The 10479-nt window shown below is 56.3% G+C and overlaps 2 protein-coding genes across 3 annotated transcripts in view; one reads left to right on the forward strand and one right to left on the reverse strand.

Annotated features, from left to right (window-relative positions):
• Positions 1-4188, reverse strand: part of VPS53 (VPS53 subunit of GARP complex) — a 63586-nt gene extending 59398 nt beyond the window's left edge. Inside the window, exons 1-3 of one of the 2 annotated variants that reach the window (XM_064394773.1) lie at positions 4050-4188; positions 1554-1634; positions 512-561 (exon numbers count right to left, since the gene is read on the reverse strand). In XM_064394773.1, the coding sequence (XP_064250843.1) occupies positions 512-561; positions 1554-1634; positions 4050-4133 (215 nt within the window). In that variant the 5' untranslated portion in view covers positions 4134-4188. The remainder of the gene's footprint in view (positions 1-511; positions 562-1553; positions 1635-4049) is intronic. The other variant, XM_064394774.1, reaches the window with a different exon arrangement.
• A 189-nt stretch (positions 4189-4377) lies between these two features.
• Positions 4378-10120, forward strand: TLCD3A (TLC domain containing 3A). Its single transcript, XM_064394782.1, has 5 exons — positions 4378-4510; positions 5475-5558; positions 7605-7818; positions 7922-8017; positions 8402-10120. The coding sequence occupies exons 1-5, from the start codon at positions 4389-4391 to the stop codon at positions 8669-8671; spliced, it is 786 nt and encodes a 261-aa protein (XP_064250852.1). The 5' UTR covers positions 4378-4388; the 3' UTR covers positions 8672-10120.
• Positions 10121-10479: the final 359 nt, after the last annotated feature.

Below are 10479 nucleotides of genomic sequence, written 5' to 3' on the forward strand. Positions count from 1 at the left end.
CTTGTCTGTTTGCATTTCAACTTCCCACATATGAAAGTGCTGCCTCAATCATTTCATGCTGGCAGTATCAGCCAGCACAGAAAATTTAAGTATTTAATGCACAATTGTGTTTATTTTGTACTTTTAGGACCAATAATGACAATTTAAAAATACAGAACGAGAGTTTTTACAATATACTCTGACCCCAAAAACAAAGAATTCTTGGCAACTGAGTCTTTTGGGTTGTTTGCTCACTCAGCCTTCAAACTGTAGTAAAATTTTGTATTTTTTGGTTCTTAGTTGTTTTTAAAAGCTGCACTTTGCAACCCATCAGCTTAAACAGCCTGAAGGGCACATAACAGAAGTGAAATATAAAAATTATAATTGTTCCTGTGCCACTGTTAGACTCGAGGCTGGTCCTATCCATGCCTTTTAAACAAACTAAATCCTGTCAGCTGAAGCACAAAGGGTGCATTTATCAAGTCTTGGTGACAATCAGACCTGAGATGCAATGAAATGCAGAAATATTTACCTTATTTTCAATCTGATCTTGTTCACAACTTCATCAATGTTTGCCAAAGACTGGAATAGGAAAAAAAGCAGAGAGAAGTGAAATGGTGAATGTTTTACAGAGGAATATGTGATCCCAAACACTTCATCACACAGGGGTCTGGGGGAAGAGGAGAGCAACGGTTTTGTTTTACAGGTGGAAAAACTGAGACAACAACTCAGCTGCTTCTCTGTCACATCCCCAAGAGCAGAAAAAGACAGGTCAGGCTTCCCCCATGGCTGAGCTCTGCCCTGTGCTCTGCCAGCAGAACGGTGTGACAGTGACCTCCAGTGGGCACTGGGCATGGGGACAGAGCCTTGGGCTGAGACCCCCCTGCAGGGCCCAGAAAACAGCCTGGAAGGAGATGCAGGGAAGGCCCTGCTGGGGAAACAGCTCCTCACTGCTGGCAAAGGGAAAAAAGCCAGGCCACAGCACCACAGAAAGCTGCAAGGCAAAACCACGGTGCTGCAGAGGACCTCAGGTGCTGGAGCAGCCTCAAGACACAAACTTCACCTGTAGAAACATCTCTGTTTGGGAAGAGGTTCATCCAAAACTTCCCCTGGGGCTGAAGTTGGGGACACAAAGCAGGGATGTGGGCCCACAGCAATCTCATTCTTTAAATCCCAAAAGAAACAGCTGGGTTCAAACTCTCCTGTGATTTTGTACCTGCCTGATTCGGCTGAAAACCCCAGGAACTCATCAATGATTGATATATGGCAAGTTATGACATTTACTCCATTCACATAGAAAATTAATTTATTTCTACAAATCAAAGCAGGACTTCAACTGCAGCAAGCACTCTGGGTAAAAAGAGACCACATAATGACAGCAAACCCTGTGAGGTGCAAATTTAAGAAGTGATTACTGTTAAAGCTTCATTTCCTGTGCTAGGGTTTAAAATAAAAGGTTTGTGTACTGCTTTGGTCATTTGTTATCAGGTTACCCTGACAGCAAAGGGTAAAAGTAAAATCTGATAGTAAAAAGTGTGGAAGTGAAGTTTGAGAGTATTTGGAGCATTACTTACTTGTTCAGTGGGAAAGAGAGCATTAATATACTCCACAGCATTGAAATCTGCTCTGTCCAGTGGATCTTGGCTGGGAAATACCTGGAAAGAGGGAGGAAAACAAACACAATCAACCATCATCAGTGATTTCTGTAACTTTACACAGTTTCTACGACTTTTAATTCCCTCAGCACCCACTTCTAGTTGTGTTTGACAGCATTTCTCTAACAAGTGGCCAGGAGTAGAGCAGCCACATGCTCTGCAGGGCTCCGACCTCCCAAAATTCCTGTGGATATCAGCCTGGATAAACACAGATAATTCACACACAGGATTCCACACACAGCCCTGGCACAAGGAATTCCCAAGGCACATGAGCTCTGTATCCCAAGCCATGCTGATGCTTTTGTGGCTGTCTGGGAACAAGCTGAGGCTGTGCCCTGCTCTTGGCAAGAGCTTTGCCAGGCCTCATGGTGACAGGCAGAGGCTTTGCTCTCCACAGCCCTGCAATAGGAAACGTGATGAGTTAAGGAGCGGCTGTACAAATTCTCTGGAGACTTGGGTTTGCCACTTTTCACAGAAGAGAAACACGATCTGCTGAGTGATTTGGGAAGGGGGAGAGAGCAGCTGTGGTGCAAACAGATCTCATCTCTCCTCAGCAGTTCAAACAGCACAAACACAACTGCCAGGATTTGCTTTTTGTCCCCACAGAATGAAGCTGGTGCTTTCCCTGCTCTGCCAGCACACTGAAGCTGTGGATGGCCCATCACTGGAAGGGTTCAAGGTCACTCTGGATGGGGTTTGGATCAGCCTGGGATGGTGGAAGGAATGAAGTGGTCTTTAAGGTCCCTTCCAACCCAAAGTATTCCATGATTCTGGTATTTACAGAGTCATCAGCTCTGCACTCCCTGGCAAAAGCAGAGCTGACCCCACAGCATCCCCCTGCTCACTGAAAGCCTTCACACCTGGGCACATGAAACAGCATTTGTGCTGTTTTACACATTTTGCACTGTAAAATCCATGATTTTGTGAGACAAAAGCAAATGCTGCCTGAACCAGCCCTCCTGGGAAGCCTTCCCAGTCACTCCTGTGGCCAAGGAGAAGGAGCCAGCAGTTCAACATGCACGAGGCCGTGGTGAGTGAAGAGAATGCTCTGACATCACCCCATGGTGGGAGCATGCAGCATCACACCCAGCCCATCCTGCTCACCACTCACACTCAGTCAATCCCCACGAACCCCAAACCTCCACAAGTATTAAGAGCAGATGAAACAAGAGGTGAGATGGGAGATAAAGGCTGCTCAGGAGCTCCTCTCAACCTGCAGATAGGGATCAGTGCTGCAGGCAGCTGGAGCAGCTGCAGGAGCTGTCACTCCCAGGGCTCTGTCACAAGCTATTAATCAGAAGTGCTAGCCTGGCTTTGGTGGGGCAGCCCTGCCTGTGCTCCCCACCCCGCTTCCTGCAGGCCGGCTGAGCCAGCTCTGCTCATTTAACCAGAATTGGGCAGCTTTTGCCCCAAAACTGGTCAAGGAACACTGACAGGAACAACAGGATTATTGGGCTGAGGAGTGCCAGAGAGGAAGCAGCAGGTGGTGTCATCCCCAGCACCTCCCAGTGCTCAGGATGTGAAGATTTTCCTACAGCTTTAATGACTGCTAAAATAATTCGGCCAGGCGTGTGGTGGGTTCTCCACTGCTCAAAAATTCACGTCTGCAAGTGCAGGGGATTCTTTCTCTGGACAGGCTCTAGGTCCCCTTTAGAAGCTGCCACTTCATTTGCCAGCTCTCAAGGTCTCCCCTTGCTCTTCCAGGAGGGCCACCAAAAGCAACCCACAAGCCTCAAAACTTAGGAAGTGCAAAAACTGAAATTTGAGTGCTGCTTTGTGAGACAGACACTGCTGCTGCCCAGACTCCTGCTCCAGGGAAGAGCCCTGGGGATGGAAAGGTCGCTGCAGGCAGGGCAGGTCACAGAGGACAAGAGCCATGGTTTGACCCTGGGTTGTCACGGGATGGGCTCCAGGTGCCACGAAGGGTTTCAGGGAACACTGGAACACGGAATCACAGAATATCCTGAGGTGTTGGGGACACACAAGGATTATCCAGCCCAGCTCCTGCTCCTGCACAGACCCCAACAACCCCACCCTGTGCATCCCTGGAGCAGTGCCCAAATCCTCCTGGAGCTGTGGCACCCTCGGGGCCGTGCCCATCCCCTGGGGAGCCTGGGCAGTGCCAGCACCCTCTGGATGGAAACCCCTCGTGTTTCACCACCAGCCAAACCAGGACACTTCCACCATCCCCGTTCCAGCCGAGCCACGGCCACCGGGCGCTCTGCACACAGCAACGCGCCTGCAATTAGCCACGGCCCCAGCCCTCACGGGGCTGACAGCGCCCGGGGCTCGCCGGGCCCAGCACGGGAAGGCCCGGAGCGGCGGGGAGCGGCTCGCAGCCGGCTGTGCCCTCACCGAGCGGCCCCGGGGCCGCGGCCGCACCTGTCCCCCGCACGGGGGGACCGCCCGGCGCACCTGCTCGATGGCGGCCTGCACGGCGGGCGCCAGCTCCAGCGCCGCCTCCAGCCCGGCCTCCAGCTCCGGCTCGTCCTCCTCCATGGCGGCGCCGCTTCCGCCGGCAGCGCGCGGGGCGGGGCGCGGCACCGGGGAGGGCGTGGTCCCGCCGGGTGGGCGGGGCTTAACCGGACGGGGGCGGAGCCTCCGCCCGGCGGAGCGGGGCGCGTCCCGGCTGGTCCGGACCGAGCCGAGCCGAGCCGAGCCGAGCCGAGCCGAGCCGAGCCGAGCCGAGCCGGGCTCTCCCGCCGCCCGGCCGGCTGTTGACAGGCGGCGGCGGGAGGCAGCGCGCTCGTCCCCATGTGGCGGACGCTGGCCCTCGCCTCCGCCTTCTTCCCGGGGCTCTTCATCCTCTGCATCCGGTTGCTGCGCTGGGCCGCCCCGGGATGGAGCCTCAAGGAGCGCATCCTCCTCAGCGGCAGGTACGGGCGGCAGCGGCGGGACCCGCCGGGACCGGGATGGGCACCGGGAGCGGCAGCGGGAGCGATCCGAACCGGCCGAGAGCACCGAGTGCCGCCGGCCGTGAGCCTGGGCTCGGGGTGCCGCGACGCGCCGGGGGACGGTCCTTGGCTGGGCAGAGCCCAGATCCCGCGGGGGGAGCAAGGACCGGCGGCAGGAGCGTGGGCATCCCCCCCGAGTGCGGGCATCCCCCCCAAATGAGAATATTCCCCCGAGCAGGGACATCCCCCCGAGTGCGGGCATCCCCCCGAATGCGGGCATCCCGCCAGAGAACGGGCATCCCCCCCAAATGAGAATATTCCCCCGAGCAGGGGCATCCCCCCCGAGAGAGAGCATCCCCTCCAAATGAGAGCATCCCCCCCGAGTAGAGGCATCACGGGCATTCCCCCGAGTGAGAGCAAATGAGAGCATCCCCCCGAGCGCGGGCATCCCCCCGAGCATGGGCATCCCCCCCCAGATGACAGCATCTCCCCCGACTGAGAGCATCCCCCCGAGTACGGGCATCCCCCCCCAAATGACAGCATCTCCCCCGACTGAGAGCATCCCCCCGAGTACGGGCATCCTCCCCGAGTGAGAGCATCCCCCCCAAATGAGAGCATCCCCCCAAGTGAGAGCATCCCCCCGAGCACGGGCATCTCCTCCCGGCCCTGCCCGCGGAGCCGCAGCCCGGTGCCCGGTGCCGTTGTCGGGACAGGGATGCTCCGCTGCAGCTCTCCCTCCCTCTGCCCACGGGGAACCGGCAGCGTTTCCACGGACCCACGGGGGTGGAAGGGACGGGACCTGGCACGATTCCCCCGGGAGGCAGCGCCTGGCACAGCCACCCCTGGCCGTAACAAGGCGCTGGGGCGTGCACGGAGCGGGCATGAAGTGCCACCAGCTCTCCTGTGGCAGCCCTGGAGCCACCCCTTTCCTCTCTGTCCCCTTCAGGCTGGTGTCAACAGTCCAAGCCACGATGGCGACGGTGTCGGGGCTCACGGTGGTGCTCAGCTGCAAGAACGTGGTGCACGACAGGTGAGGCAGAGCCCAGGCGGTGCCACTGTCCCCCGGGCAGGGTGCCAGGGATGTGCTCAGCCAGCTCCGGGCTGCAGGGTGCTCTGCCAGAGGCTTGCACGTACAAAGGGGAGAGGAAAATGAGTTTTGTGTTCCCCTTTCCCCCAGCTGGGCTGGGAGGGTTGGGCAATGTGCTGGCTGTACAGCCCCTGAACAGCAGCAGCTTGCTCAGGGGGTGCTCTGCCAGCACAGTGTCCTCAAAGGATGGGCTGGAACAGGGGCTGAAACATGTGAGAGAAAAATACAGATATCACCAGCTCTGAAGGGGTAGGGAGTCTCCTTGCTGGAAACTGAAATCGCTCCAGAGTCAAGCAGACCCAGTGAGAACTGATTTTAGAGGTGCATCAAGGCATGCCAAAAGGATTCTGAAAGAGTCCAGAAATGGCAAAGTCAGAATAGGGTTTGCCCTGAAGGAAAATCCTGCTGTCCTCGGTGCTCTGAGATAAACTGCCCAGAAGTGGCTCTCAGGAGGAGTGATAGTGTAATCTGGGTCAGAAGGCTTAAAAACAGAGCTATTATCCAGACTAGCAGAGAAGATTGCAGGAGGGAAGAATATAATTATGCTGAGCTGGAATTCGACCGTCACACACCGATTTTAGGGTGATTTTTAGGAAGGGCTGCCACCTTGGCCATAGCACACCTGTCTTTAACGCACAGATATAAATTATCTTGCCTTGCTCTAGGTAGTGATATCTACCCAGATTCCTCAGACCTGCTTAACCCAGGCAGTCTATGAGTTATCTTTTTGCTCTGAAATAAAATTTCTGCTGTATAGATAAGGCAGATGATGGATCCCAAAGGCACACAGACAGAAGGTGCTGCCAGCAGCCCTCCTTCCCCCGGAGCTGTCTGCTTGCCTGGGTGTACTCAAGGCCAAGGGCTCTGTGCAAACACTTTGTGGGCAGAGATTTGGATTTTCTTTGAATCTGGAGGAAATCGAGCCCAGTGCTCAGCAGGGAAGGCCTTGGAGAATGACAGCAGGACAGCGAGCCAGGAAGCACCACAAAGGTTGCAGTAAAATTTGCCAGTTTATTTACAGAGGCAGACAATCGTTATATTGCTGGTGCTGTAATTGCCCTCCAAAGCCCTGGGCAAGTTTTGCAAACACAATCACTTGCCACCCGTGCTTCACACCACTTACATCTTTCCATCTGGAGCAGAACTGCCACAACAATTTTTTTTCTTGGGATGGCAAGAGAGCAAAAAGAGGTTTGAGCCCCAAGCTACATTTCTCCAAGCAACAGCAAAGGGTGGTTTTGTCTATATTTTTTTTTTTTAATCAGTGTGATTCAGGCAGGACTTTTTAAGGAGGCTGGTGTCCCTGCAGAGCAGGGCTTGCTGCTGCCCAGATTGTGCAACCAGGATTCCAACATGCTTTGGGAACAGGCAGCTGCCTGCAATTATTTCCCAACTGACAAACGCCTCATGGGGGTTTATTGCCTGTATTGGATATTTTGTGCTTCACTCTCCAAACTCCAGGCCAGCCATCCCTGGTTAACTCTGAGCTCTCCACGTGCTTCCCAAACATTCCCTGGGTTAGGCAGCCAGCTGGTACAGGCAGGAGAGACCCAGGATTAGGAATTTCCACCACCAAGCACCAGCTCTGGGGGTCTGAGGGCTTAGGGAGGAGATCACCTGTGCAAAGGTGCTGGCTTGGTGCTGGATCCCAAAAAATGCTGTGCCTCTGTGCAGCAAGCACCTGGCAGTGGGGCTAATCAGGATCCTGCCTTAGTGCTGTGTTTGTGCCTGGCCAGGCTGAGCTCAGTGCCTGGCACAGCCCAGCAGCAGCAGGGTCAGCACTGAGATCCGTCCTCCACACGTACCAGGCACCTTTTCTCTGGGTCAGCCTGTGCTTGCTGAGCTAAACAGAGTTAAAATTCACCCTCTTTCAGCTTCAAAATCCATTGAAATGCTGCCATTTCAGTCCTAAAGACTCCTCCACCTCCCCGAGCATCGCGAGGTGCTGGGAGCTGCTGTGATGCCTCTGTGTGTGCTGCTCTTCCCCAGGCACTGGCTGGCTGTGGAGTACGTCTGGGTGCTGGTTCCCTACATGACCTATGACATCTATGTCATGTACCTGTGCCACTGGCACAAGAGCCTGGAGAAAGGGATCCTGGAGAAGAAGCACTCGCTGGCCAGCGTGTGGAGCTTCCTCCTGCAGGAGCGGCTGATGGTGACCCACCACCTCTTCATCCTCATCGTGCTCACCCCCATCACCCAGGTAAGGGCTGCTGCAGGAGTCCAGCACCCCCTGGACATGCTGGGTGTTGGTTCCTGGCCCCTTCTCTGCAGGGCCCCGTGCTCAGTGCTGCTTTTCTTTACAGCACTTCAGGGGAGAGCTGGGGGACTTCTTTGTGGGCTGCATCTTCACAGCAGAGCTGAGCACGCCTTTTGTGTCACTGGGCAAAATCCTCATGCAGGTAGGTCAGGAGGGATGGGGCTCAGGGCAGGGAAGGCCACAGCAATTTGTCACTTTTCCCATTCCCCAGGCTCCATCAGCCCCTCTCCAGGCAGTGCCTGAGCTGGGGTGTCTCAGAGAGGAGCAGCCCCACAGCTTTAGCACAAATCTGCCCTGCAATGGCTGCCTTCCTCCTCTCATCCATTTCTCCAACCAGTAAGCCCAGTAGCATCCCAGAACTGGGGGCTATGCTGTGGGCTGGTGCTGCCCTCTCCTGCACCATGTTCATTCCCATCCCTGCCTCCTACTCCCCTTCCTCCAGCCCTCCTGGCTGCTCACCAGCACCGCCAGAGCCCCGCAGCTCTGGGATGCTGCTCACCCCACATTCACCTCCTTCCTCCTCCAGCTCAAAATGCAGGACACGCTCCTGCACAAGGTGAACGGGATCCTCATCCTGGTGACCTTCTTCCTGTGCCGCATCCTCCTCTTCCCCTTCATGTACGCGGCCTACGGCCGCCAGGTGGGGATCCCGGTGTACCTGGTGCCGTTCCGCATCCCCCTGCACTGCAACATCGCCAACGCCTCCCTCATCGCCCCGCAGCTCTACTGGTTCAGGCTCATCTGCCGCAAGGCCGCCCGGCTCTACGGCGGCTCCCCCGCCCACCGGAGCAGATAACGGAGCTGATAAGGGCAGGGGCTGGCACCGGGCACCCCCGGCCCTTCCCTCGGCGAGCGGCTCCCGCCCCGCCAGGCAGCACAGCCGGGGCTGAGGAAGGCTTTGCTCGTGTTCTCCTGCCTGAAGCACGACGTTCCCGGCGGGATGCGGCACGGCCGAACCGAGGTTACTCGAGAGGGGTTTGTTGCAGCCCCCCCGGCGCTGACACCGGACACCGGCGCGGAGCAGCCTGCGATGCTGCAGCGGGCCCGGCCCCGGCACGGCCATGGGCAGCCTGTGGCGGAGCTGCCGCGGCCCCAGGCAGGCCTGGAGCTGCAGCACAGCCCTGCAGAGCCCTTCCTGACCTTTACTGACTTCAGCTCTACACTACAGCCCTGCTCGGCCTCCGACCTCCCACGTGCACCTCACCTCCTGCTGTTGCTGCTGCTGCTGGGCTCAAGCTCCTCTCAACACCAAGGTGCTTTTCACTGCAAATTCTGACAGTCCTGGGGGGACTCCTGTGCTCCCAGCAGGGCTGGAGGGCAGAAGCTCATGCCAGGATGGGAATGGTTCTGCTGTCTCAGGACAGGAGCCTGCCAAGTCCTTGTCTCACCACCAACACACCAACATGCACAGCCCTTCCTTGGCAAGGGGTGCAATTTTCCCTCCCCTATCACAGCTGCTTTTATGTGGCCTGCATCCCCTCAGCAGGTATTTAAAACCATCTGGCATGCCCTGCCCTGCTCTGCTCTCCAGCTGGCACCACCACACCCTGGAGACACCTGTACAGTCCATCCCTCCAGCCCCATCCCACCCCAAGAGGCTGCCAGGGACAGAACTGGGGCTGCACAGAAGGAACCAGCAACCCCAGAGCAGGATGCAGGGCTGGTCCTTGACTAGCTCAGCCCATTTCCACTTTTAGTCACAGCAAAATGGGTACAGGCTCCCCAGCCTGCCCTGCACCACAGGGTGTGTGCAATCAGACCACAGCTGAGTTCATGCCTGCACCAGCACCAGCCAGGACAGCCACCTCCTCCTGCAGCCTCCTGTGCCTGCTCCAGGCAGGGAACTGCACTGGCACAGCCCTGGCACAGCCCCCATGCCCAGAGACCTGTGACCACTCTGTGCCTTTCATTCTGTCTGAAACCAGCAGCCAAGCTCTGCAAAACCTGGATCTCGTCCCAACCACAGCTGCTGTTCTGGATAGAGTGTAAAAAAACCAAGAAGGGCCTCTTCCGACCTGTGGCTGTTGTTACAGAGACTCCACAGTCACAGTAACCACCGAGACCAGCTGATGTTACAAACTCCTGCAACTCCTTACAGATGTTGTATCTCACTGTTTTCATTGCGAATAACGTGCCTTATGTAAGGACAAAAAAAACCCCAGCCAATGAGGCACCTCAGTTTGCACTAACACTGCCCTATTTACTGTCAGGAGACCAATAAAGATTTCCTCTCTGAGTCACACCACCGGCTGGCTCTTCCACGTGCTGTTCATTGCTGGGTGGGGGTGTTACATGTGGGGTTACTGCTGCACCCCCACCTCCGGGCAGAAGCAGCACACATGGATTTCCAAAGGTTCCTGCCTGTCCTGAACTCACCCAACTCGATTCCCAGCCTCCAACTTGCTTTCCAGCCTCAGGCAGCACGTGGCAAAACCAGCAATTCTCCTGGGGACTAGGAGAGGGCTGGTAGCAAAGCAGCCAGAGGGAAGCGATTTCCTCGATGCTGGAGGCTGCTGTGTAAATGCAGAGAGCCAGCAGGCAAAGCTGCAGCCACAGAACTGGCAGCTTGGCTCAGGAACAGCTGTGCCCAGTTATTCCAGAGGA

The sequence above is a fragment of the Passer domesticus genome, chromosome 19 (assembly GCF_036417665.1).
Source record: "Passer domesticus isolate bPasDom1 chromosome 19, bPasDom1.hap1, whole genome shotgun sequence".
Classification (NCBI taxonomy): Eukaryota; Metazoa; Chordata; class Aves; order Passeriformes; family Passeridae; genus Passer; species Passer domesticus.

Bases quoted from the DNA above. Each gene is read 5' to 3' on its own strand.
- TLCD3A (XM_064394782.1), top strand. From the start codon at position 4,389: ATGTGGCGGACGCTGGCCCTCGCCTCCGCCTTCTTCCCGGGGCTCTTC. The intron at 5,559-7,604 runs GTGAGGCAGAGC...GCTCTTCCCCAG, and splicing joins AAGAACGTGGTGCACGACAG to GCACTGGCTGGCTGTGGAGT. The intron at 8,018-8,401 runs GTAGGTCAGGAG...TTCCTCCTCCAG, and splicing joins TGGGCAAAATCCTCATGCAG to CTCAAAATGCAGGACACGCT.